Here is a 26,898-nt window from a genome sequence, read left to right as displayed (position 1 = left end):
GAATGGCTCCTTAGGTAGCTGCAAGGACTGTGCAGTCTAAGAACAGCTGAGTCCCACTACAGGGACGGCCAGGGCTTACATCCCAGGCTGGGCAGTGTCCAAGAGCCAGTCAGCACCTGCCTTGGCCGTGCACACCCAACTCAGGGGCCATCCCAACACTGGCTAGCTAGTGAAGGTTGCTTTGGCCCTGGGCTTGAGATGGCAGGGCCAAGCGGGGCTTGGGGGGGGGGGGTGCAGAATACCGAGATGGGCATTTATAGGCAACCAAGGGTGGGCTTGGTCTCATGTGGCAGGGGAACCCATAAACACGCTGGACCGTGATGTTGTGTCAGGTTAGAATGGCTACGGGAGATCCAGAGCCCTTCACGCTGCCCATCTGCCTCATGCCGTCCACCCAGCTTGGAAGATTCAAGGAACAAGTGGCGACCCTTTATTCATGGTCATAAACCTTTTGTACGACTTCAACCTGGAGAAACTGAAGTTTCACGGGCGCACAGCCCAGGTTCAGGCCAGGGAGACCACTTCAGCAGGTCCGCAGGACAGGACTGGAACCTGGAAAGAGCTCTCTCCCGTGAAGGAAGGATGCAGGTAGGGACATCGGAGGACTCTCGAGATCAGCAGCCTAGGCAGGGCTCCCGTGTGGGAAGCAGAATGGGACCAGAGGTGGCAGGGAACCTGACCAACTCGTGAGTCCACCAGATGGCCAGCGTAGGGGACAGGCAAGGAACGTGCTAGGGAGCCTGGGAGGGACTGACTGAGGTCAGAGGCAGAAGGGCCATTCCCAGAAGCTCTCCAGCTGAGTCCTGGAATGTCCCACTCCTTTTCATCTCTCCACCCCTGCAGAGAAGCCAGACCCGGGTGGGCAGGGCTTCCCTGGAGACCCCACCCCGCCCCGCCCCGGGCAGCACCGCCCCCCACGTGGCCGCCGCCGGGTGGGGCCTCACCTCCCCTTCCTCCCTCCAGCCCCGCCCGGCCCGCGAGCGCGGTTAGACCGTGGGGAAAGCAGCCGCGAGGCCGCCGCCCGCAGTCCCAGACGCTCCGGCGCCGGGACCCAGCACCTCTCTGCACCATCTCTCGGCTGTGCCCCCACCCGGTAAGTCCGCGGCTTCGGGCTAGCCCGGAACCCAGAGGGAAACCGAGTCTGGGGGCAGTGAGGGAAATGGCTGGGGTTGAGGAGCGGACTGCCGCGTGTGCACCAAGGTGGCCAAGAACCCGGTCCCGCCCGCGCTCTGGGCCCTCGACTACGGGCCGACACCGAGATGCTGCTCACTGCTCATAGGGTGTTTGCCCCGGGGTCGGACTGGAGGAGTTCCCCCACCTTGCGGCTACCACATCCTGACCATGAATCAGCCACAGTTGAGAAAATAAACTTCAACTGGAGGTCCGCCTCCGGGGTTGCACAGTGTGAGCTTGCGGCCCCGCCCTGACGGCTAGCTTCTAAAGATGCCCTCCGGTGGGCTGAGGCAGGCTGACACAGCTCTGGTTCTTGGGGCAACCTCTGTCAACCCACCTCTTGGGCAAGGACGCTGGGAATGAAGGTACTCTTAGTAGGAACCCCAATTATGCTTTGGTGGACTCCCTATAGGACCATGGGGTACAGAGGGGCTTATGGGCCTGTGTGTCCAGGCTTCTAACCACTCAGGACCCCATGGCACACGGTGACAGGTTGGACACACCAGGTGTCAGTGGCAAAAAAATCACCCTGATCCTGCCCTGGGCTGCAGGTCGTGCACCCACCTTCTCTAAAGCTTGCACACTCAGGTTGAAGCTAGACTTGGGAAGTTCCTCTTTACCGGTCCTCCTGTGGTGTTTGACCTCTCTGAGCAGCTATTCAAGTTGACCTAGCTGTGTCCCCCTAGGACGGGGCAGGAGTTGGCCCTGCCTGGCGCTGCCTTCCTACCCTTTCCTTGCGCTCTCTAAGTTCTGGTCCCCCACCAGGCAGGGCTACCCTCCACCCACGTACTCAAGTAGGCTGTTGGTGAGGGTTCTGTTCTGGAGCGGGGAGGGGTTAACCTTCAGGTGAGGCCCCTGACTTTGTGGGGGTGCTGATGGCTGTCAAGCTAATTGCACCCATCTCCCTGTGCTGAGACCTGAAAGCACCTACCTTAAATAGATGACTCGTTCGCCTTCTACCAAAGTGCGCTTGTTACAGGGGAAAAGTTTTCAGGTTCATGAAAGCTGTTGGGGGAGGCACGAGAATTGCCGGATGGTGGGTGAAGGTGCCACCTGTGGGTGCAGGCAGGCTGGTGCAGGGCCATTCTGGGCAGGAATGGTGGCGTTCTCTGGAGTAGGCTGACTCCTTGGGCTCTGGGAGGGTGCTAGTGTATTGGTGCACGTGGTCTGAAGGATGGGACCTGACATTATATACCTGACCCTACTTCTGTCTTGTAGACAGTAGGTGTCTAATAGGTGCCTACTTCCTTGGCTGGTGGACATTGTGGTTGGAGAGGGTATTGTCTCTCTCTTTCTAGAGTGAGCTTCAGAGTCAGTCTCTACAGGGCTACCCCTGGGACCATGAAGGACATCTGATGTAGACAAGGAGGATGGATCCCCTATCATTGGAGGTATGAGAACGGGGCCCTAATATATGGCCTTCACCCCGGTAGCCTGACCTAAGTGAGGAAGGTCTTGTGATAGTGTTCAGACAGCCTGGGCCTTGAACCAAAGTAGGATCTGTTCATAGCTACCCAGCACCCGGCATCCAGCACCCAGTACCCAGCACATGGATCATTCATAGCTCCCCCAGCCCGGCACCCAGCACCCAGATCTGTTCATAGCTATCCCTGCCCAGCACCCAGCACCCAGATCTGTTCATAGCTATCCCTGCCCAGCACCCAGCACCCAGATCTGTTCATAGCTACCCCAGCCCGGCACCCAGATCTGTTCATAGCTACCCCAGCCTGGCACCCAGCACATGTCAACTCCAGCTGTACAGGAACTGGGTAAGGGGACATGCCGGCTGAGCCTGTTCCCTGTGCCCCTGTCCTAAAGGAACAGGACAGTTGCTAATTAGTGTCAGTCCTCTGCTGGGGCTCCCTCCGTCATCCCTCAAGCACTGTCCCCGATCCCTGCTCTCCTCACCTCCCACAGTCTGTGAGCACATCTGCGTGCCGAGAGTAGACAAGCCAAGGGCTGACGGGACCCATCTGGCCCTTTGGCGCTCACTCTGTCTGGAGAGTGTGTGAGCTACTGTCTATTCTCTCACGAGGCACTTACAGTGCCTGTGCCATAGGCATCCGTTCCTGTCCCCACATCACCCCCAGGAGGTCGTACCCAGTGACATGCCACACGAAGCCCTCTTACTTCCCGCACCTCCTATATTATGGAGCTGTGAGGATGAGGCCCTGAAATGTGGCCTTCCCCCTGGTAGCCTGACCTAAATGAGCAAGTGCTCACCACAGGACAACGTCTCAGGACTGGACACTGCAGCTCAGAGAATCTAAGGCCTTGTCCTGGTCAGGCAGCCTCTGAGGAGTGTCTAAATGGGGGGCGGGTGTGGAAAGCAAGCTCATGCCGGGCGGTGGTGGCGCACGCCTGTAATCCCAGCACTCTGGGAGACAGAGGCAGGCGGATTTCTGAGTTCAAGGCCAGCCTGGTCTATAGAGTGACAGCCAGAACAGTCAGGGCTATACAGAGAAACCCTGTCTCGAAAAAACCACATCCAAAAAGCAAGCTCACCTCCAGTCTCCCTCTCCTCCAGTGACTACAATAGGACCTGCTGCCCTGAACACCTAGTGCCCGGGTTCATCAGGTATTGGGAGGTGGAATCTGGGGATATCATAGTTAGGGTTGCTGTTGCTGTGATAAAACACCGTGACCCAAACCAACAAAAACAAAAGACAACCTGAGGAGGGAAGGGTTCACTTCATCTTACAGCTCCCGGGCTACACTCTATCAGAGAAAAGACAGGGCAAGAACTCGAGGCAGGAACTGAGGCAGAAGCCAGGAGGTGGGCTTACTGGCTTGCTTCTCGTGGCCCGTTTGCCCTGCTCTCTTACGGTACCCAGGACCACCTGCCCAGGGGAAGCGCCACCTCCTATGGGCCAGGCCTACACACATCAATCACTAGTCAAGAAAATGCACCATAGACTTTCCCAGAGGCCATCTGATGGAGGCGTTCTCTCAGCTGAGGATGCTCTTCCCAGAGGACTGTACGCTCGCGTCAGGTTGACTAAAAAGCAAGCAAGACAGAGGGTGTGCACTGAAGGCCGGGACCCCTCACCACTGTTTAAGGACAGGATGGCCAACGCTGCTTTCCTGACCTGCCTTCATGATGACTTTCCTTTCTATAGGAAGCAGACAGGACAGAGCGGGGATGGAAGAGTCTCCTGCCCCTGGCTAATTCCTGTGGCATGTGGACTCCTCACAGGGCAAATGGGCTTGAGGAAGGCAGCCTGATCCCCAGCAGAGGCCTTGGCAAAGCCCCGGCCTGAGCTTCTGTGTGTTTGCAGAGCTGGACTTGCTCAGAGCGTCCCAGATCCGCATGGGTACTGCGTTTCCGTGAGCTCTGCCTCACCGGCAGCAGGTGCGTTCTGCTGACTGGAGTCTGGGTGTGAGGCGCTTAGCAGATGGGAGGCCAGTGAAACTCCCATAAAGGAGTGGCACCAACATTAAAACCAAGCGCTGAAGCCACCCCAAGACCCAGTGGGGTCAGGGGGGTCACACATGCCTGCTTAGCACAAGTGACAGGGGAGACAGAGGCACTGACTCCCAATCCCAGCATGGACCTCCACAGCACTGAGCAGGAAGTTGACCCTTGCTAGAGGTAGGTGTGGCCTGGACCCGCCAAGCTCTGTAAGGCAAGCTGGCATCTCTCTGTCTGCCTGCCTGGTACAGGGCCCCTGAACCTCCGGGCGGAGGTTTCCCTGTATCCTCGCTTCTGCTCCAGACACAGCTCTACTGCTGCCTGTACCCCTGGCAGGATGATAGACATGTGCTCCCGCCCGGGACAACCTGTGCCTGCCTCTGTCCCTTTATATATAGACAGGAGTGGCCTGAGAACAAGACAGGGACACCCACGCTGAGGGTCCAGGCTGTGGAGGTATAGACAGGAGTAGGGGCCGGACCCCTGGCATATTACAGAGTTCTGCAGCAGGTTGCAGGGAGATGGGCTGTCTCTAAGAGGGATAGGAGACGGGAGGTCACCTCCGAGGTGGGCGAAGGTTGGAAGTGGTAGATGCGAGGTGCTTACTGCCGTGCGGACAGTGCTGGGCCAGCCAACCCATGCCGAGTGTCTAGGGCTCCTCAGTGAACATCCTGGCCGGGGAAACCCAAGTCCGATGTGAGCTGGCTCTTGCAAGAGCTTCCGTGTCCCCATTTCAAGGTTGGGACTGCGAACGAAATACTACCCGGGCTGAGGATCTTGCTCGCCCGGTTGGGCCTGACAGGCTCCCTGGGGCCGGGCGGCTGAGGAATTCTGTGCTGGGCCAGGGAGTCTTGAGCTCAAAGCAAAGAAGATAGACTCTCAGCACACCCTGTGCAGCAGGTGCAGTTAAAGTGACATTCTTCTCTGGCAGCCATGATGCTGGCAGCAGCACACTTGCCGTCCATCATAGGAAGACATAAACAGGAAGTCCGCTGGGTTGTCTAAGGAACCAGCGGGTCAGGGGTGAAGGCCTCTCACATGGAAGTGGCCTTGTCTTCTGCACAGTGCTGCTTGCTGCCTCTGGCTGTGCTAGAGGACATGAATGCTGTCCCCTCCCCCACTCCTCTCTATGTCTTTGTTCTCTTTGCCCCTGGGGGGCGGGGAGCTCGCAGCTGGACACTGGCAGAGGGTAGGGACTTGTGGGTGGACAGGACAGCTTTTCCATGCTGGGCACGGACAGGGACGAGGCTGGAGTAGCCTACCATACTTGCCACCTGTGTCCCGACGGACGACTGTTCTTCCCAGACTTGGAGAGAGGCCTTACCAAAACTATCTGGGGGATCAGAGGGCACATGGAGAGGGATTTTTGCAAGAATGACTGATTTTGGAGAGAGAGAGAGAGAGAGAGAACCCAAGCAGATGAATTCTAGGGTGACCCTGAGGTCCCCCCACCCCCCGCCATGGCCAACAAACCCCCGAGCGCAGCGCTGCAGATGCAAGGAAGTTGAGGTTAGGAGCTGGGATCGGTAGCACCCTAGCCCACACCCTAACCCTGCCTTCCTCCCTGTGAAGCCTGGTAAGCCCAGAACCTCACATCTGCCTACCTTGTACCCCTCCCTTCCACCAAAGGGGCTCGGCCACAGGAGGAGCTCCCCGGCCCATGGGGGCTCAGAAGGTGCCCCCACAGATGGCCACTGTAGTCGGCATCCCCCTGTGCCTCACCGCAGCCCTCAGAGCTTCGAGAATGTCAGAGGCGGGCCGGGCTGTCAGAGAACACCTTCTGTCCATGTGCTTGATGCAGCCGGGGAGAAGGGCTGAGAAAGGGGCTCCTCTCGTGACATTGTGAGTTCTAGGACACCCTGAGTCCCCACATCATCCCAGGGCCGTGGACGTGAAAGCCGCTTCCTGCCGTGGGCGCCTCCACCCTTCCTGTCTCCACGGTGCCCGAGGAGGAGGGCACTCTGAGACCACCCCGGCCTGCCCACGGAATCCCCGACACACTAATGCCCAGCTCCAACCGCTTTGTGCAGACCCTCCTCCTAGAGAGCAGGGGCGAGCGGTGCCCCTTAGCCCTGGCAGGCGTTTCCTGTTGACTTTGTACTGCCATTCAGGCAGGTGTCCCGGTGGCCGTCCAGGTGTTAACGTAGTAGTCGGTGCTCCACAGCCCTGTCTGTATAGTCCGAGAGTTCCTTCATGCCTGCTCCCTCCCAGGGCCTGTGTCCTGTGCCGTATACTAAGGAGGGGCGCGGGGGGGGGGGCGGCTCACTCTCCTCACATGTCTAGGAATCCCCTTGGGAATTGGAAGTCCTCCGTTCTTCACCCTCATGCTGAGCCATGCTGACTAGAGGAAGCAGGCCAGGGTTGCGGCTTGAACAGCTCTTCACCGGCCATGTACACGCCGCAGCTGTGGCTGTGGGGACGGTGGATGCATTTGGCCTCCTTGAGGCCAGCTGTGCAGATAGACTGTCTTACCTGAGTTGAGCCTCAGACCAACTGAGGTCCCCCCACCCCAGGTCCTCATAGTCTGGTAGGAAGATGGCCTGCTGGGAGCTGAGACTGCACAGGAGGAAAGGTGATGGGGGTCAGAGCAGGACAGCAGGCTGTCCTTGAGCCCCCCAGGAAGCTACCAGGAATGCATGCACTTCTGCAAACCCGAGGGTTGTCAAGCAGTGGAAAATTTGGGCTCCTGGAAGATCTAAAAATACAGTGTGGCAGCCCCTGCCACCCAGTTCCGGAATCCCGCTTCTGCCGTTTCTCCCTCCCACCCGTGGAAGACAAGCTCACTCTTTTGTGTTTCCCCCCAACCCCCACTTGCTCTAGGCCCAGTAGCACCCCAGGCCTTATTCGGGTGCTGGCAGAGTTTCTCCTCAGAGCTGCCTGTCCATCCCGGGCAGCAGCCCCTCCAGGGATCCCCCACCCGGTTTGTGCCTGCCCCAGCCACAAACCTCTGCAGTGGTCCATCAGATTCCTAGAGTTGGCAGGGGTTGGGTGTGGATGGCAGCCCCGCCTCTCCAGGGCTTAGGTGCAAAGTCCGGCTGCTGCTCCTCAAGGGATCCCTGAACTGTCCGGTGTGTCTGAGAGCCAAGGCCCAGGGCTGCTGGCTGGCTGCAGGGCCTCTGGCTCCCGGAACTATATAGTCCATGCTTTCCTGGATATAGAGATAAGGAAATCGAGATGTGGGGTCTGTGGGTTACTCAGGTTCCATGCAGGACTTCCCAGCTACTGCCTCTGCCTTGATTTCCCTGTTTGCATGTGAGGTATGTGGGATCAGCCCTCCACCCCCACGCAGCTCCCATCTGATTATTAGTCAGGGGCGGAAGCCTCTGGAGCTCCCTGAGTCAGAGGAGCTGCCCAGGCATGTGGGATGGAGCCGCCATGCCAGGCTGGCCCAGGGCTTGTGGAGGAGGCAGCCAGCTATTCCTGAGAGCCACCCTCGAGGGCGGCGGCCCTGAGGCCTACAGCCCGATCCTCTCCTGGAAGTCCCCGTTAGTGCTCAGATCTAGGCTGGCCGCCATAGACCCTGAGGGGAACCTTCAGGAGTAGTCTAAGTGGAAGAAGGCCTGGCCTGTGCTTGTGGAAAAAGTGACACTTAAGAGGCATGTGTTCCAATATACAAACAAAGAATCAAAAAACCATGTGTAAGCCAGGCATGGTAGTGCACACCTTCTATTCCAGCACTCCGTGAGTTCAATGCCAGCCTGGACTGCATACCCAGTCACAAGCCAGTCAGGGCTCCATAGTGATACCCTGTCTTGTTGTTGTTGCTGCTGCTGCTGCTGCTGCTGTTTTTAAAGAAAGAAAAGTATGGGTAAGGGACAAGGTGTCCTGAGCCCCTGGATCTAGGGACCATATCCGCAAAGGTCTTGCCCTCTGCAGTCCTGTTGGTGCTGAGGGAATTGTGTAAGCAGATGAGATGGTCTTCATGTCCTGATCCCTGCCTGCCAGAGACTGGGCTGCAACACCAGCCCTTCCACCCCAGGATGCTGAATCCCTGTACTGGGTCATCCCCTTGGGCAAGGCCAGGATAGCCAGCCCCTCTGAGTCTCTGCCAGGTCTGGCTCAGAGTTGGACACTTGGCCCTGGAACTGGAAAGTGGGAGGGCCTGTCATCTGCAGATGGCATTAAAACAGCTGTGTGCCAGCTGTGGTGGTACACACCTGAAACCCCAGCACTTCAGAAGCACATAAGAGGTTAGGAGTTTCAGCGTCAGTCTCAGCTTCGTAATGAAAGAGTTTGAGGCCAGCCTAGAGAACCTGAGGCTCTGTCACCAAAACAACAACAACAACAACAACAACAACAACAACAATAACCCACAGCAGGTATTCTAACTGCGCACTCTGACCACTGGGCTCTACTTCTGTTTGGATCCCACAGCGACCAACCCACTTTGCAGATGTTCATGTGTGTGTGTGTGTGTGTGTGTGTGTGTGTGTGTGTGTGAGAATTTCCCTGAGACACGCAGACGGAAAACACAGGAGTGAGGTTTGGTACCAGTACCTTCCTGGGTCCAATTTCCCAAAGATTGCTGGAATAAAGGGGTCAACCTCAGCCATGTCAGAGGTTTGAAAGGGGAAGGGAGGGAGGGAAAGCTACATAGTTTCTATAGGGGAGAAAAAGGGATGGCCTCGTGGAGACTGCTGCTTAGGAGCCTTTCTCTGGTTGGTTCTGAGTTGCAAACATGGCCAGGGGTCCCAGCTATTGGTCTTCCTGGCCAAAGTTGGACTGTGGAGTGGCTGGGTGCTGTCTCAGTACTAGCTGCGGTCACCTGTCCACACTCACTGTCCCCCTACAGAGAGGCAGGCAGGCAGCTTGGCCCATGTCACAGAGCAAGGAAAGTGTTCCTCACTTTGGCACTTTGCGACTGGCCCTCACAGGTGAACACAGCCATCGGCAGGGCTTTAGAGGCCTCCTGTCCCCAACACAAGTTACCCAGGACAGTGGGCACGAATCTGGGGCCCACTCCACAGATGCAGAGGGGAAATGCCATCAGGGAGTGAGTCCACAGTCCTGGGGCAGGGCACACACAGCCGAGCAGAAGGACTGCCCAGTGCCAGGGGGCAGTTGGGAGGTGAGCAGGCATCTTGGGTCTAGGGGCCTCAGGCTCTGGTGATTCTGTAGCCCCAGAAAGATTGGGTGGGGTCAGCGTGAAGGACTAAGGCGCCTGGCCAGAGAGAACTCTGGATGCCAGAGCCAGGTCTGGGTGAGTTCATACTCCGGCCACTCAGCCTGTGCCAAGGGGACAGGGCCTCTGGCCAATGGAGGCAGGGATGGGGGTGGGGAGGCAGGGATGGGCACCTCTTTGGGCAGCACAGAAACTGGGGAGTGTGCAGAGGCCAGGCAGCCAGCTCTGCCCCGTGGTAAAGCTTCCACATCTGCCACCAAGACGTACCTCAGGGTGTATCACTGCCCAAGAGACCAGGGACCGTCCAGGCTGGCAGCAGGATGAGGAGCTGGAGGCAAGGCCCCGAATGGGTGGGCAGAGGCGGCCGGAAAGTCTTGCGTATCTGGGTGAGTAGAAGGGGCTTGGCTTAGGACTGGGTGAAGGCGGAGACCCAGGGTAGGACCCTGGGTCCCCACGCAGTGAGGCACGGCGCAGACCCCAGTTCCATCTGCCTGGACACCCCTCTTACCAACAGGCAGGAAAAACAGCCCCAGCCCAGTCTCAGGTGCTCCCAGGATCTGAGGCAGAGATGCAGAGAAGGAAACTGAGGCTTAAACATGCAGAGTGACTGGGCTGAAATCTGCCAGGGGGTTTCCAGGCTAGCCCCTGCTACACATCAGGCTGCTTCTAAGGCAGACCTGCTGGCCACTGCATTTGGAAGGGTGGGGGATGGGGAGCAGGGCAGGAGCTCTGTCAGTACTGCTGGGCAGGTATGCTGGGGAGGTGGACACCCACCCGGGGCAGCACAGTCTTAGGTGAGGACAGCAGACACCTAGGACCCAGCACCACCCTGGCAAAGTGCCTGAGCTCTTCCTCTGCTTAAGTTATGGCTGGGCAGCCCTTCAGCCTTCCCTAGGAGAGGAGAGGAGACCGTGAAGCAACATGCCCTGACCTCCCAGCGTTCAGTGGGTCCCAGGAACATCTGCAGGGGTCCCGACAGTGCAAATGTGGGCACAGGTCAGCCTCCCGGCGTGCTGCCTGCAGTCCTTCACCTATCAGCCGGTAGAACCCGTCTTGTGTCCTGTGGAGGGTGACGGGCCCTTAGGGTGCCTATGACTGTGGGAGCTTGTCCCACCGAGCTCTTTCCTCCCTCTTTCCCTCCCTCGGCTCCATGCTGCCTTTCTCAGATGCTAAATATAAGATCCCAGCCATACATGGTTGCAGGAGGGCCTGGGATGCCCCTGACCTTTGAAGCCGTCCCCAGGGGTATAATGGGGCAGCATTGCAACCAGCTGGGTCCAGGCAGGAAAACTGAGCGGATGGAGCAGACAGCAAGAGTGCAGTTTGTCTGTCTACGGTCATGCTTTGGGGAAAGGCATTATTTGCAGAATGTTTTAGGCCAGACTTGCCCCTCTCCTCTCTGGGGCTGGGGAGTCATTTCCTAAGTTGGAGTTGGGACTGTTGCTAATGGACCAAGGGAATCTCTGTGTGCTGAGGGACTCTGTTCTCTGGGGGAACCCACCCACAGACAACTGCCACTCACTCCGTTAAGCACTGGGCATCTCATGGGCCTAGTCCTCAGCCTGCTCCCATGACTCACCCTTCCGCCCAGCACCCCTGAGGCTGTGGGCAGTGGGAAGCGCCTGGAACCAGATAAGGGAGCCCAGAGGGGCTGTTTTTCCCGTGTCACCACCTCGATGTCATAGCATTCCAGCCCCGCTGACCCCAGGCCTCTCCCAGTTGAACTGGGGCTTTCAAGGACAGAACAGGACATACCCAGGCACAGGTCTAACCTGGCTACCTTGTACTGAGCCTTGGGCACAGGGTCTCTGTGTGCATGGTAGGACCTTCTTGTCTGCTACCCAAATCCAGGTGGACTGAGAAGAACCTTTCTTGGGGTCAGGAACAAAGTACTTGTCCCAACCTTTTGTCACTGGCCCACAAGCAAGAAACCTGAAAGAGAAACTGAGGCATCAAGCAATGCCTCCACTTGTTACTTACACCCACCCTGGCCTCTGGCCTGCCTCGACCAGGCTGACGGCCCCGTCCCTCTTCTGTTCCCACAGTTTGACAAGATGTCCGTGAAGGAAGGAGCCCAGCGCAAGTGGGCGGCGCTGAAGGAGAAGCTGGGGCCGCAGGACTCAGACCCCACGGAGGCCAACCTGGAGAGTGCCGAGCCTGAGCTGTGCATCCGGCTGCTGCAGATGCCCTCGGTGGTCAACTACTCGGGCCTGCGCAAGCGCCTGGAGAGCAGCGATGGCGGCTGGATGGTGCAGTTCCTGGAGCAGAGCGGCCTGGACCTGCTGCTGGAGGCGCTGGCACGGCTGTCGGGGCGTGGCGTGGCCCGCATCTCGGATGCCCTGCTGCAGCTCACCTGCATCAGCTGCGTGCGTGCAGTCATGAATTCGCAGCAGGGCATCGAGTACATCCTCAGCAACCAGGGCTACGTGCGCCAGCTCTCGCAGGGTGAGCTGTAGGCCGTGGTGTGATGGCAGGGGGACCTGAGGGCTCGTTACGGAAATAGCCCCCGGGTGAGCAAGGTGGACACAGTTTCCCCCACTCGGGCCTCCAGGCCACCCAGATCCTTCCACAGGCTGACTCTGGTTGTGAACACCAGCCCTGTGCTGGCTATACCCTCCAGCCTCTGGGCCCTGGTACAAAGAACAGGTCCCCACATCCACTCTGCCTGGCTCCAAGCCCTCTAACAGCTCAGCTCCAGTCCTCCAGGCCTGACCCATACTGATGATGATACTGCCCTCGGCCTTCCGGAACTTTCCGTGGTCACCACCCCTCTGTACCCAGTAGGTCACCCCTGGCCACACCTCCTGCTGCTTCTGCCCCTGCAAACCTCAAGAGCAATTTCTGGCTTATTGTAACACCTTGACAGTGGCAAGAAAACCGAGGTGGCTAGCAGTCTTCATGTGTCCCTCAGTGGAAGCAACTAGGTCCCACTGGGGCTCCAAGACCTTCTAGGGAGCAGTGACCAGTGGGATAGTATCTGTGTGGAAAACCCAGAGGCTGCCAGTATGTCTAACCCCGGACCCACACCAATTAGAGCCGAGACCTGATTGTACCCCTCCCCCAAGTCCGTTGTGGGTATTCTCAGCACAGCCAGATGTGAAGCACCCCAAAACCTGGCCTAGCTCAGGCTGGAGGAGGCAGGAGCTCATAGAGATGGGGAGGTATTGCAGGCTGTCAGGAATGCAGTTGCTGCCTAGAAAAAAATAAGCCACCTGCAGGAGCTGGGCCGGGCTCTGTGGACTTCAGATTCCTGCCCCTGCCTTCAAGCCCTTTCCTGAAAGGGCCTGTCCTGGCCCAAGAGGCAAAGTCAGAGTACTGGGAAAGATCAGTTTGGCAAAGGCTGGGCCTTGATGTTTGGCTATCATCCTAGGCTCTAGCCCAGGATTCAGATCACAGGCGTATTAAAGACAGATGGGGCAGACAGGACAGTGGGCTTCCTGAGACATTTCTGACCCTCCGCAGCCCTGGACACCTCCAATGTAATGGTCAAGAAGCAGGTGTTTGAGCTGCTGGCTGCTCTGTGCATCTATTCACCCGAGGGCCATGCACTGACGCTCGATGCCCTGGACCATTACAGGGTAAGTAGTGGGGACCCAGGCCAGTGGCGCAGAATCTCCTGCTGGAGCACACCCTGACCCCACCCATCCTGCAGACGGTGTGCAGCCAGCAGTACCGCTTCAGCGTCATCATAAACGAGCTCTCAGACAGTGACAACGTGCCCTATGTGGTGACCCTGCTGAGTGTGATCAACGCCATCATTCTGGGTCCTGAGGACCTCCGCACTCGTGCCCAGCTGCGGAGTGAGTTCATTGGTGAGTGTCCCCACCTGCCGGCCAGGCTTCTAGAAGACCTCCAAAGTGTCTGCTGGGCCAGCCCAGCCTGTGCCATGCCCCCTGGGGATATGGGGCCACAACGAGTCCTTCCCCTACTCCACATCCCTAGGGCTCCAGAGGAAGGCACTGTTCGAGGGTCTGGGGGTTTCCTATCACCACCGACTCTGTGGCAGATAGGGCGTCAGCTCCAAGGGTTCTGTTTTGCAGCCGTCTGGGTATTCTAGCTCTGTTCCTTCAGGCAATGGCCTCTGAACTAGTGCTACCCTGTATCTAGACCTTGTCCCCACTGGAACTTTAAGACTCCATGATGGTCTTAAAGGAGGGGAAAGGGAGGTAAAGGAGAGTGAAGTCCCTTGTGGCAAGGAACTGGAGACAGAGGTTAGATGCAGTCTCCAGACTTTCTAACCCCATCCATCCATTCCTCCATCCCAGGGCTACAGCTGCTGGACATTCTGACCCGGCTACGGTGAGTCCCTGCTGTGGCTGGTTCTGCCAGCTGCCCCTCCCCAGCCCTTCCTTGGGGTTCCCGCCACCTGACCCAGGCAGTATGTCCAGATGGGCAGAGAAGTTGCTTCCAGGAGTGAATCTAGGACTCAGGCTAGACACCTTCCCGGGCACTGCCCGTCGGAGCCACTTGGCCAGGTTGGTACAGGGCTTCCTGTTAGCTCAGGAATCGGATACGCAGCATGCCGCAGCTGTGGGGTAGGACATCCTGATGGTCGCTCGCCTTGCTCTGAAGCTCTGGTATAGCACAGCCTGGTGGTTGTCTGCTGACCCTGGCATCTCCACAGGGCGTGCACGCAGTTGAGAGCCCAGGCCTGACTGTAGTCAAGGCAGAGCCCACTGGGGGCTCGTTTTACTTGCAGGAAGTCAGCGTGGGCCGCCTTGCTGACTCCACTGTTGTGGAAGTAGCCCGGTTGCAAAGCTCTGGCACCTGTCTCCAGGTGGACAGTGAGGGGCCGGTTATTTGGACAGGCCGAGGTGGTGTCAGCTTCTGGTCCCAGTTTATACTCCTGACATCTGCCTCAGGCCAGGCCCCTCCCCTCTCGTGTTTCATGGTGGCCTGTCTCAAGTATGATCTTGACTATGATGTTTTTAACCCTCTACATGAGGGCCCACCCCCATCCTGCATCTATCATGAGAATCTACCCTACCCCATCCCTGGAGATGCCCACGTGTCCTGGGTGGGAGGCTCAGACCTGTGAATTACCACTCCGACTGCTATTCAGGCTGCAGCGCCACAGGCTGGCCATAGTAGGTCAACCTGGGCCTGCCAGGCCCAGTGTGTGCACATGGGCTGCGTGCAGGCTGCATCCGTGAGAAGGGATTCCAGTGGGACAGCCGCTCAGCCCATTGTCCTTCTCCCTTAGCGACTTGGAGGATGCGGATCTGCTGATCCAGCTGGAAGCCTTCGAAGAGGTCAAAGCAGAGGACGAGGAGGAGCTGCAGCGGGTTAGCGACGGGATTGACATGAACAGCCACCAGGAAGTCTTTGCCTCCCTGTTCCACAAGGTGGGACTTGGCTGTCCAGGGCCAGGGCCTCTGCCTGGGTCGGCCCCACGATGGCAGGGGCAGCGGCACAGAGCTGGTGTCATAAGGCAGAGGCTGGGTTGTCCTGGGAAAGTGGTCCTCAGTCTCGGTGACTGAATGCTGCAGCTCTCAACTCGGGATGACAGGAATAGGTAGAGGTCAGGGGTGCCATAGTGCGTCTCAGTGTGATCCCGCCACCGAGTCCTTCATCATCAGGGCTTTAGTGAAGTGAGGGGGCCATAGGACAGGACGCCCCGGCACATGGTAGGATAGCCATTTGTCCCTTTCTGTCAATTCAGGTGAGCTGCTCCCCGGCGTCGGCCCAGCTGCTGTCAGTGCTGCAGGGTCTCTTGCACCTGGAGCCCGCAGGCCGCTCAGGCCAACTGCTCTGGGAGGCCCTGGAGAACCTGGTGAACCGGGCTGTGCTCCTGGCCAGCGACGGTGAGAAGCTGGGAGGACCGAGGCGTGCCGCCGGGCACAGGCCGGTGTGAAGGCCCCGAGGTCCTTGGCTATGCAGGGAGGCCGTGCGGGAGGTGGCCGCCCTTTGCCTTGTTTCCGCCTCTGGCCCTCTCCCGTGACTCTGCACACTTCTTCCCACAGCCCAGGTTCGCACCCTGGAGGAGGTGGTCGAGCGACTGCTGTCCATCAAAGGGCGGCCCCGGCCGAGCCCGCTGGATAAGGCCCACAAGAGTGTCCAGACCAACTTACTCCAGAGTCAGGGCAGTTCCTCCCCAAACATCACTACTCCCACAGCTGAAATGGAAGGCCAGCAGTCACGACTGGCTTCTCCCTGCCAACGTGGAGGCAGCATCCAGAGCTCCAGCACTGACATAGCTCCACAGCCCGCAGCCCTTGAGCAGTGGATAGCAGCCTCACCCCTACCTACCCCGCCACTCTCCAGCTCCACCCCTGTGCCCCCTCCACCCCCACCTCCCCTGCCAGGCCCAGGGGTCACATCTCCCACTCCCCCTCCACCCCCACCCTTGCCACCCCCTTTACCAGGCTCAGGGACCTTGTCACCCCCTCCCCCTCCCCCTTTGCCACCCCATTTGCCAGGTTCAGGGGTTGTATCTCTCCCTCCACCCCCACCTCCCCTACCAGGTTCAGGGGCTATATCTCCCCCAGCACCTCCGCCACTTCCATCTCTGCCTGACTCCCACAGGATCCAGCCCCCGCCCCCACCCCCACTCCCCGGCATGTGCCCAGTTCCTCCCCCTCCCCCACTACCTAGCGCAGGCCAGGTCCCTCCACCTCCTCCCCTGCCTGGTTTCTCTGTCCCCTCCACGATGGGCGGTGTGGAGGAGATCATTGTGGCCCAGGTCGACTGCGGCCTGGGCTCGGCCTGGGTCCCCAGTCACCGCAGAGTGAACCCACCCACACTGCGAATGAAGAAGCTGAACTGGCAGAAGTTGCCATCCAATGTGGCACGAGGTGAGCCCCTGCCTGCTCCAGGTCAGCCTCTGAAGAGTGTGGGTGCATCCTGGCCATTCCTCCTATGAGTGGCCACAGCTCACGCACCTACCTTTGCTTAGCCAAGGCAGCCAGGCCCTGTCAGGGTTTAGTTCCTATGTGTCTTACATGGGACTAAAGGGTACCTCCCAGGATATAGTCTCGTCTGGTACACAGCCCTCTGGGTCATAGGCGGCTGCTGCTACAGGCCCTGCCTGCCCTGCCCTCTCTAAGGTTCTCTGCACAGTGCCCGAGGTGTCAGGTGCTGAAACCAAGAGAAGGCAGGCTAGGGAGAGACCTCCCAGCATGGACGTGTGCCCACATGCATGTGCATAGCCTGACAATAGCTTGCAGGGTAGGTGATACATTCAGCCGAGGCTGGGCTCCAGACAGCGTCCTGTCCAGTCCTCCAAGGCCTCAGCACGGCTGCCTCTGGACCCCACGCCCACATTAAGCACAAGTTTCAGCAGAGTGCCTTGTCTGCTCCTCAGAGCGCAACTCCATGTGGGCCACCCTGAGCAGCCCCTGCACAGCCGAGGTGGAACCTGACTTCTCCAGCATTGAGCAGCTCTTCTCCTTCCCCTTGGCTAAGCCCAAGGAGCCCTGTGCTGCCCCCGCCAGGAAGGAACCCAAAGAGGTGAGACTAATGTAATGACAGGGTCTGCCTGCCCTGTACGTGCGTGCGTGCCTGTGTGCTTGCATTTGTGTGTGTTTGTGTCTGTGTGTGCCTGACTTCTCTGTGTGTGTGTGGGGTGTGTGTGGGTGGGTGGGTGGGTGGGTGGGGGTGGGTCTGTGTGTGTCTCTGTGTGTCTATGTGTGTGTGTCTGACTTTTCTGTGTGTGTGTCTGTGTGTGTGTTCCTGACTTCTGTGTGTGTGTGTCTGTGTCTCTGTGTCTGTGCGTGTGCCTGACTTCTCCGTGTGTGTGTGTGTCTGTGTGTGTGTCTGTGTATGTCTCTCTGTGTGTGTGTCTGACTTCTCTCTGTGTGTGTTTTTGACTTCTGTGTGTGTGTCTGTGTGTGAGTCTGTGTGTGTGCTTGATTTCTCCATGTGTGTGTGTGTGCCTGACTTCTGTGTGTGTATGTGTGTGTGTGTGTGTGTGTGTGTGTGTGTGTATGAGACATCCTCTGCCCACCCTCTAGATACCAGCTAAAGGGGGGTTTCTAGGTCACTTTTCTGGACTCCAAGAAGAGCCTGAACCTCAACATCTTCCTGAAGCAATTTAAATGGTGAGTGAGGGACCTAGTGCTGCTGCCAAACTCAGCCCCAGCAGAACAGCCAGCCCTGCCCGGCATCCCAGCCCTGCCCGGCAGTGCCCTCTGCAGGCTGGCCAGGTCCATGCATGCTCCATCCCAAGGGCAGGAGGCTGTGGGTAGCTACCAAACTCTAATCTAAGATTCCTACATGCCAGGGAACAAGTGATGCCCAGCAACCACTGATAGACTCCTAGGCCATAGACAGGCTGTGGCCAAGTCAAGAGGGGACAGCCTTGCCTCCCAGTGTCCCAACCCTTACCTCAGAGCCCCCTCCAGTAGCTCCTCAGTGCCCACCAGCCACCCCCATCTCTATGCATGGCAGGAGCCGGGGGAGAGCAGTCTTGCTTCTTGACCCCTGCCCTCTCCCCCTCCAGTTCCAATGAAGACGTCACCAGCATGATCCGGGCTGGAGACACAAGCAAGTTCGATGTGGAGGTTCTCAAACAGCTCCTAAAGCTCCTTCCAGAGAAGCACGAGGTGAGCCGGGGCCCTGATCAGCCCAAGGAAGCAGGGATAGCAAAGACCCGACCCATGGAAGGCTGGGAGCCACCACACAGCCTCTCGAGGAGCTGAAGGTTGGCAGATGCCGGCCGGGCAGCAACTGGTTCCTACGTGTGGCCTCTTGCAGATTGAGAACCTACGGGCGTTCACTGAGGAGCGAGCCAAATTGGCCAATGCTGACCAGTTCTACGTTCTCCTCCTGGACATTCCCTGGTGAGCACGGCAGCGCTGGGATCCTGCTTAACCTGTGAGGAAGGAAAGGTAGAGAGAGTCGGGTAGGAGCCAAGCTTGGGTGAGGGAGAATGGGTCAGGAAGGCAGCTGTCACTAGAGCAGAGTCCCTAGGGCGCCGGGACTGAGTCATCTGGTCTGACATCTAAGCGTTGCTCATGTTCCTCGTCCTCTCTCAAAGAGCAGCGGTGAGGCCTCTTACATCCCCAGGCCAGAGTCTTCCTGAGAAGCTCCAGGCATCCTGGGCTGCTAAGTTGCCTGGGCCTGACTTCTGTCCTGGCGACAGGCCTACGAATGTATCTTGTCAGCCCAGGCTATGGGGACCCTCCCTCAGCCCACCTCCAGGCCCTAACCCTCTCCTGTGCACACCAGCTACCAGCTGCGGGTGGAGTGCATGATGCTCTGTGAGGGAACAGCCATTGTACTGGACATGGTGCGGCCCAAGGCCCAGCTGATGCTCACCGCCTGTGAGAGTGAGTGGGGCCCGGAAACCCACGGGGCTGGGAGGGACAGGCCTTCCACGTGTGCTGGCCCCCGCTGGAGCCGTGTCACGATGGCCACGGAGGGCTAGTGCAGTGCCGACTTTGCCAACAAAACCCATGGTCACCTCTGCTGCTACCACCACACACACACACACACAATTGTGTGCATTCCTGACAAGTGTGCAGAAGCCTGCTTGACCACAGACCAGGAAAGCAGATGGGCTCACTTCTCTTACAAGCACAGCATGGCACATCCCTGCTCCCATCTCAACCGCTGAGATGGGAGGGTCCCTCCCTGCCACCCGTGGGACAGGGTCCTGAGAACTTGGGGTGGGGGTGCCACAGATTGGAAGATGCTCCTGTAGCATTCGAGAGTCCTCGCCCAAACTCCATGGTGATGGCCGTATGTCTGCTGGAGCCCAGGGTCCGGCAAACGTGGGCACTGCGGAAAGTCTTCCCAGTGCCTTGCTTCCTTTCTGGTGCTGGGATGGCCCTGGGGTACCCTGGGGTACCCAGAGGCTCCGGGCCCTCCTTCAACCCTGCTCATCCATTGCAGGCCTGCTCACCAGCCAGCGGCTGCCTGTCTTCTGTCAGCTGATCCTCAAAATTGGGAATTTCCTCAACTATGTAAGTCAGAGCTGTCCTGTGGCCCTCCTCCCGCCACACCCTGAGAGTCAAGGGGGGCTCACTCCCTATCCCTGTCACAGGGCAGCCACACAGGAGATGCAGATGGTTTCAAGATTAGCACTTTGCTGAAGCTCACAGAAACCAAGTCCCAGCAGAGTCGCGTGACGCTGCTGCACCACGTGCTGGAGGTGACTGACCTCTGGGGAGTCTGTCGGGCGGGGTGTGGTGTCCCCTGTGGCTGCCCCTACTCTGTCCTCAGGCCTGTTAATTCTTGAGGCTGAGTCACAACACTGCCCATCCTCAGTATGCCTTAGCTACCACCACCCCCATACACACTGGGACAGGCTCAAGGCGTGATTTCGAGGTCCTTGGAGGGTCAGAGGGCTGGTGGGGGCTCAGGACCAATGGGGATCTTACTGGTACACTGTCACAGGAAGTGGAGAAGAGCCACCCGGACCTCCTACAGCTGTCCCGGGACCTGGAGCCGCCCTCTCAAGCTGCAGGGTGGGTGTTCCTGGCAGCCCCATACCTTAGCAGCTCAGGCCCTAACCTCTGATTCCAGCCTCCTCGACCGAACAGCTAAAGTATAGCCCTGTGCCTCAGGACCACTCTAAAGTCCTGTCCCACTTTCACTGTGGGACAGAACTGTGTCAGCTGTAGCTGTGTGACTTAGATCAGAACATGAAGTCCAGAAAGGGTGGGGTGACAGTCCGGCTCTGCCTCTCTAGGAGTGAACGCTCCTCGCCGCATAAGCTAGGTCACACCAGGTCACGGTGCAGATGAGGAAAGTGAGGCTTGGCAGTGGTGTTGCCTTGGGTCTCACCACCCAGCAAACAGACGAACGCCACCAGCTGCAAAGTCTGTACTCCCATGTTCCACTGCTGCGGGAACTTTGGGTTCAGCAGCTGCTGGGCCTTAGGGCTAATCAAGCAAGTATGGAAGTGGGCCCGACAGCTTTGCTAAAGGCTCCCAGGTACGCCCAGTATGACACAGGCCCTGTTCTGCAATGAGGGGCCAGCATCTCGACAGGCCTGGCTGAGTTGAGTGTCACTAGAACAGGCACCTAAGCATACAGGGCCCCCTCAGGACTGACTGACTCCTGGAACCCGCAATGTGGAAAGTGTGAGGAACCCAGGGCCCGCAGCGGGGTGTGAAGAGGCCTGTGGAGTCTCAGGGACCGTGCGGTCAAGGGCCCGTTGTGACCGTTTGTCAGCTGACGCCCGAGGATCCCACCCATCCTGCCTCTTGGCGCCTTTCAGAATCAACTTGGAGATCATCCACTCAGAGGCCAGTGCCAACCTGAAGACACTTCTAGAAGCGGAGCGGAAAGTGTCCTCTTCAATCCCTGAGGTGCAGAAGCAGTATGCTGAGCGCCTCCAGGTAAGCTGGCAGCGAGAGTCCAGTGGCTGGCAGGAGAGAACACTCCCAGTACATTCCGTGGAGGAGCGCAGAGCCTGGGATGGCCAGGGATGTGTAGAACAGTAGGTGGGCGAACGGCTCTGCGGGTGAACGCAGGCCAAGCGGACAACAGCCTGAATCAACAGAGCAGCTTCCTGGCTTCTCTGTGGGCCCCTGGCCTGAGGCTGAGGCTCCCAGGTACACCCAGCACGCCACAGAACCCATTTTACATAGAGACCTCCGTCCAAGGGTCCTGTGCTTAGCACCTTACCAACATTCTCTTATTCACTTGGTGGTAACTGAGATTGATGTCCTCAGACCAGCATTGAGGCCTCTCGGGCGCTGGACAAGGTGTTTGAGGCCATTGAGGAAAAGAAGCTGGAGCTGGCTGACTACCTGTGCGAAGATCCCCAGAAGCTGTCGCTAGAGGACACGTTCAGCACCATGAAGACCTTCCGAGACCTCTTCACCCGTGCCCTGAAGGTGTGTTGGTGATGCCCGAGACCAGAGCAGGGTTCCCAGCCAAGCCAGGCAGAATTCGCCCCTTTGTTCCCAGCCGTGGCTAGGTACGCCCTATTCGTCCTTGGTATACCCGCTGAGGGTCACCGGGTTGGGTGACGTGACAGGCTCGTGTCTGTCTGAGCAGGAGAATAAGGACCGGAAGGAACAGATGGCCAAAGCGGAGAGGAGAAAACGGCAGTTGGCGGAGGAGGAGGCACGGAGACCGAGGGGCGAGGACGGGAAACCTGGTGGGTCTCGGGGGCAGGTGGGGACAGTCACCAGCCTCGGGACCCAGCGGGGGGCCGCTCACCTTCCTCTCCCAAGCCTTGCAGGGCTTCTCCTAGGGGTCCCTGGGGTGGCCTCTGGATCTCTGAGCTGCTCCCTAAGGTCTGTGGCTCTGCTCTGCAGTCAGGAAGGGTCCCGGGAAGCAAGAAGAGGTGTGTGTCATTGATGCCCTACTGGCCGACATCAGGAAGGGCTTCCAGCTACGGAAGACAGCCCGTGGCCGGGCAGACGCTGAAGCAAGCGGCAGAGTGGCCCCAGCAGATCCTCCAAAGGCCGCGGAGCCTGGTGAGACCTGAGCCTGTGACCTTCAACCTACTCCCTCCCACCATTTCCACCCGTGCCTGCCTCCAGAAGCCCTCTGGGATCTGAGGACCTTCAGGGACCCCTGCACTCCCTGCTCCCGAGATATTTGGGGGGGTATGGGGTGGGATGGTGAAGACCCAATTGGCACAACTCTGAAAATGGCCTACGAGAGGACTGTGCCTCTCCTAAACATTGTCACCTCTGGGTGGTCAGGGGCTGTGGGGGTTGGTGGTCCACTGCTGGACACCGCTGAGTTCAGGGCACCTGAGATGTTAAGACAGACCAACCTTAGGAAGGACTTCACTACTGGCACTCTGGAAATGGATTGTTTTTGTAACTCATTGGGTATCCTCCTGTCCTCCATGTCTGGCCCAACTGAGGATACTGCCTTCCCTTGGCCCATAAGAAACCATGTTGTGGGTCTCCTGAGACTGGAGTTTACAGTAGTTTAGGAAGGTTCGGGGTCAGGAACACTTCCGAAGTGAGACCAGAACACCTAAAATCCTGGGCCTTGCCCTTACAGACACATTCCTCTCTCCACAGCAGCTGCCAGCCACCCTACCCAGGGCACAAGCCCCACTGCCTCAGAGCCAAGCTCGGATGCCACAGCTGCTGGCGAGCCCCAGGGCTGGGACCTTGTGGACGCCGTAACCCCCAGTCCCCAGCCCTCCAAGGAGGAAGACGGTCCTCTAGCCCTGGAGAGGCGCTCCTCCTGGTATGTGGACGCCAGCGACTTCCTGGATGCTGAAGATAGCCCGGACGCCCAGCCCTCTGAGGGGGTCTGGCCAGTGACTCTGGGAGCCGGTCAAGCTCTGAAGCCCCTCGAGTTCTCGAGCAATAAGCCTCCTGGAGTCAAGAGTTCACACCAAGACGCCACGGATCCTGAAGCCTTGTGGGGTGTCCACCGATCTGAGGCTGACAGCACCGGTGAGGGACCAGAGGATGCGGCTGGGCGAGGGCAGAGCACCCGCCTCCCCCACACAGGCCCTGGGGAGGAGGAGGATGAAGAAGACACAGCTCCAGAGTCTGCACTTGACACGTCCCTGGACAGGTCCTTCTCTGAGGATGCAGTGACAGATTCCTCAGGCTCTGGCACCCTCCCCAGGGTCCAAGGCCGGTTCTCAAAGGGGACAAGCAAGCAAAGGAAGAAACGTCCCTCAAGGAACCAAGAAGGTAACTGGGAGGTGGGCGTTGGTGAGCAAGGCCGGGGAGCAGCTGAGTCTGACCATGTGGTTAAAGCCGATTGTCCCGCAACAGGGCCTGGGGCCTCGCCCTGCTGTCCTGCTGGTCCCCCGCTTACCCCTGCGGGTCCTACAGGCTCAACCAGCATCCAGGAGAGAGGGTGACTCAGTGGGACACAGCACTTCACACAAGAGGGCAGCTTTGGGGGCCACCGCCTGCATCACTCACCCGCAAATTCTTGCATCCACACCCCTCCTGCAGGGAGTGGGGCAGGGTAGCCCTTGGCTCTTGCTGCCGCAGCAGTGTGATCAGACATTAAGTTCCTGATTGCGGCTTCCCTTGTCGCCATGACCGAAGAATCAACTTTGGTCTGGTGGTTAGTTTCTGACCCTGACCAAGAGTGCTGTTGGCATGGCTAGCCTGCCCCCCCAGCCCACCACCCTAATCAAGGCTGCCCCCTGTGATAACCTGATGAGTGTGTTTCCTTTATTTGAAAGCAGAATTTGTCCCTGATTCTGATGATATTAAGTCAAAAAGGCTGTGTGTGATCCAGTGAGGTATGTATGCAGCCTGGCTTGTGTTTACTAATGATGACAGCGGGTTCCGGGGCCTCGGCCTGCTGCTGCCTGGCCCTCCTGGGCACTAACCTAGCTTGTCCTCAGCTCTCTCCGTACCAGCAAACCCCTCCCTCGGCTCCCGGTGGTGGTGCCTTTGCTGTGCTGCCTTGAGAGAAGGCCCAGCTGCCAAGGCTTGCCTGCCCAGGGTCTTCTCTCTCTCTCCCAGCTGGACACACCTCAGAGCTGGACTCCAGATGGGTCTCTATGGTGGATAGAGCCAAGCTGGGCTCCCCTAGGGAGTGGGACTCCAGGCCTTTGTGGGCACGGTGTGGGCTCTTTGGGGATGGCTGTTTCTTAGTCCTGCAGGACAGACTGAGGTTTCTCCTGTCCATGCCTCAGCCCTACCCATGGTCACGGTAATTGTGGCATTACTAACCCCTGCTTCCCAGGAGACACCGTCCCTCCGCACGGGGCCAATCCTCCCAACACTACTCCGGCTCGCCTGTGGTCTGGGTTATGGTCAAACAGGCCAGTAAAGACTTTACGGAAGTGGGTGTGTCGAGTGCAGATGCTTCCAGAGGCAAAGGTGCAGGGGCTTCCCCTCCCTGTAGCCAGGAGCAGAGTTGGATCTGTGTAGATGCCAGGCTGTCCTGGTTAGGGTTTCACTGCTCTGAACAGACACCTTGACCAAGGGAAATCGTAATAAAAACAACATTTGATTGTGGCCGGCTTACAAGTTCAGAGATTCAGTCCAGTATCATCAAGACAGGAGTGTGGCAGCGTCCAGGCAGGCATGGCCCAGGAGGAGCTGAGAGTTCTACATCTTCATCTGAAGGCTGCTGTGAGGAGACTGACTTCCAGGCAGCTAGGGTGAGGTTCTTAAGCCCACACCCACAGTGACACACCTACTCCAGCAAGGCCAGGCCTCCTAATAGTGCCACTCCCTGAGCCAAACATATACAAACCATCACACGGGTCTTCTTCGTATGTGGCATAGTAGGTCTTCCTCGTATGTGGCATAGTAGGTCTTCTGGGCCCCACTCCGGGCAGGATAGCCAGGGCCCATATGTGGCCCAAGACGTTAAAGATACATTTGGACCACCTTGGGGCCCTGTTCCGTGGCCAGGCATCATGGATGGAGAAAGCCTGGCTAGGACCAAAACTGTCTGGCCCCATCATGAACTGTGGGAGCCGGAGCAACCCCCAAACACGTCTGGCCTGGCACAGGGACCCTGGGTCTGCCTGCCTGGCACTCTGAACCTGCTGTCCACTGGGCTGAAGTCTCAGGATTGAGGTACAGGATGAGGCCTGTTGGTGCCTTGTAGGCAGGAGCCACAGGGGGCTCAGAGCATGCACTAGTTTACCGTTACCCTTGACCCAGCCTGTGCAGTGGTCTGCCCTCACTGTTTCAGTGGTATTGACCCTGTAGCCTGGACTGCCCCATTGGGCAATGCATTCGGATGGAGATCAGCTCCTGTGCCCCTGGAGCAGCAGCCCTGTTCCAGTAGCCCAGACACGCTCCACCCCTGCCTCGGTTGGTTCATTTCCCCTCTCCCTCAGATGTCCTAACAGCACTCCGGGTGAACCTTTGGCAGCTAACTCCGCTCCTTTTCTCTTGTGTTTTGAGCAAATTCTCAAACGCAAGCCTCCAAAGGGGGAGCCTGGAACCCCGCCCACCACTGGTGGGAAAGTGGGCTTTTTAGGCAGCGCAGAGTGTAGGGAGCAGGGTTCCTACAGGCTCAGGTTGGTGGCAGTTTCAGTGTGTGGTTGCCAGCCCAGGAACCTCCCTAGTCAGCACCCAGTCATCGAGGAAGCAGGAAGGATCGAGTCTGGTTCAAAGGACCCGGTGAGGCCGGTTGAGAGCAGACAGTAAGTATGGGTTTGTGAAATGAAGGCCATTTGGAGCCCAGCTGAAGACTGTCCGGCTCAAGGAATCACACTGGGTTGTGACAGCAGCCTGTGGGAATCAATTTAGCTCCATCCACTCAGATGAATTCTGCAGCCCCAGAGAAGACTCTGACACTGGAGTGGACCCGAATACACTTCAGAGCCTTGGCGATGCCCGTGAGACCCTTTCCTGGGCACCTAGAGCTTTCTGAGAAAGGCTGCTCCTGATGTGATCATTTCCTTCCCCACAGGCCTCAGGTCCAGGCCCAAAGCCAAGTGAGTGCGCACATCACTCAACACAAGCACATCGGCAGGTGCCGGATGTGCTGCCTGGAGAGGCTCTTCGGGGCCAGGCTGGGACTGGGCCCCTGAGAAACTCAAAACCCGTGCCTTACCCAGCCAGGATCCTCGGGAGCCTCGGCCATTGATGCTAGGACCTGACCTGGCATCACCCTGGACCACCTGCACGCTCATAGCCTCAGCATCTGCTTTGCAAACCACTACCCACCCCCAATCGCATGCACCACAGGGGTGGAAAGGAGCCTCCTGTCTGGCTCTAGGGAGGTGGGTACAGACACCTGCAAGGGGCTGAAACATCCCCCTCCCCTGCCCCCCCCATGGCTCAGTTGAGGTTTAGCTGAGTGCTGTTCTCTGCATCTTTATTCTGCTATGGCTGAGTTGGGGTTAGTGAGGGCCCGAGGGCATGCTTGTGGGAAGTGCTGTGGGGAGGACCTGGCAGGTCGGCCCCAGAAAACAGACATACAACCAAAAGTTAATGGGCACGATGGGTGGTGACCAGACCACCACAGCTGTCATCGCCCTTGGTGTCTGCCCCTGCTTAGCTGCTCAGGTGTGCACTGTTGAGTCTGCGGGTCAGCAGGGATTTTAACCAATAAAGAGCAACCTTGTCTGTCATGAGTGTGGTATTTAAACCTTTAGGTAGTAACATCGGGAGGGGATCTGGCTCTCTTCCCTTCCCTGTGGCCCTGGGGTAATGGGACTTGGAGTGAAGTGAGTGGGAGAAAGGCTCGGTGGGTGTGTGTGGTGGAGAGATGGACAGGTGAGCCAGGGGAGGGGTGGTGACCTCGGTGGCCAAGGGTGTCTGCTCTCCTAGAGGTGGCAAAGGTGCAGGGGAGGAAGCCCAAAGGGCACCTGGGCCCGTGCATGCTACTG

At 58.4% G+C, this 26,898-nt stretch overlaps 1 protein-coding gene across 7 annotated transcripts; it reads left to right on the top strand.

The window, feature by feature from the left end:
- The first annotated feature begins 952 nt into the window (after nt 1-952).
- Inf2 (inverted formin 2) lies at nt 953-26,640 on the top strand. 7 transcript variants are annotated; one of them, XM_052184919.1, is made up of 25 exons: nt 953-1,093; nt 2,472-2,564; nt 11,753-12,152; nt 13,170-13,285; nt 13,360-13,519; nt 13,973-14,006; nt 14,911-15,052; nt 15,370-15,511; nt 15,671-16,501; nt 17,011-17,156; nt 17,685-17,746; nt 18,148-18,250; nt 18,402-18,487; nt 18,876-18,976; nt 19,542-19,612; nt 19,693-19,800; nt 20,046-20,116; nt 20,872-20,992; nt 21,329-21,493; nt 21,657-21,759; nt 21,920-22,081; nt 22,646-23,272; nt 23,357-23,441; nt 23,782-23,838; nt 25,977-26,640. In XM_052184919.1, exons 2-24 carry the CDS (start codon nt 2,544-2,546, stop codon nt 23,792-23,794), a joined length of 3,870 nt encoding a protein of 1,289 aa, XP_052040879.1. In that variant the 5' UTR covers nt 953-1,093; nt 2,472-2,543; the 3' UTR covers nt 23,795-23,838; nt 25,977-26,640. The 7 variants fall into 7 exon arrangements, with proteins under 7 accessions (XP_052040879.1, XP_052040878.1, XP_052040880.1 ...); XM_052184918.1 differs by having other exon boundaries at nt 22,643-23,272; XM_052184920.1 differs by lacking the exon at nt 2,472-2,564 and having other exon boundaries at nt 22,643-23,272.
- The last annotated feature ends 258 nt before the right edge of the window (nt 26,641-26,898 follow it).

The sequence above is a fragment of the Apodemus sylvaticus genome, chromosome 6 (assembly GCF_947179515.1).
Source record: "Apodemus sylvaticus chromosome 6, mApoSyl1.1, whole genome shotgun sequence".
In the NCBI taxonomy this organism is placed as follows: Eukaryota; Metazoa; Chordata; class Mammalia; order Rodentia; family Muridae; genus Apodemus; species Apodemus sylvaticus.
Note: the sequence above shows the minus strand (reverse complement) of the source record. Positions and strands in the feature narration are given on the sequence as shown.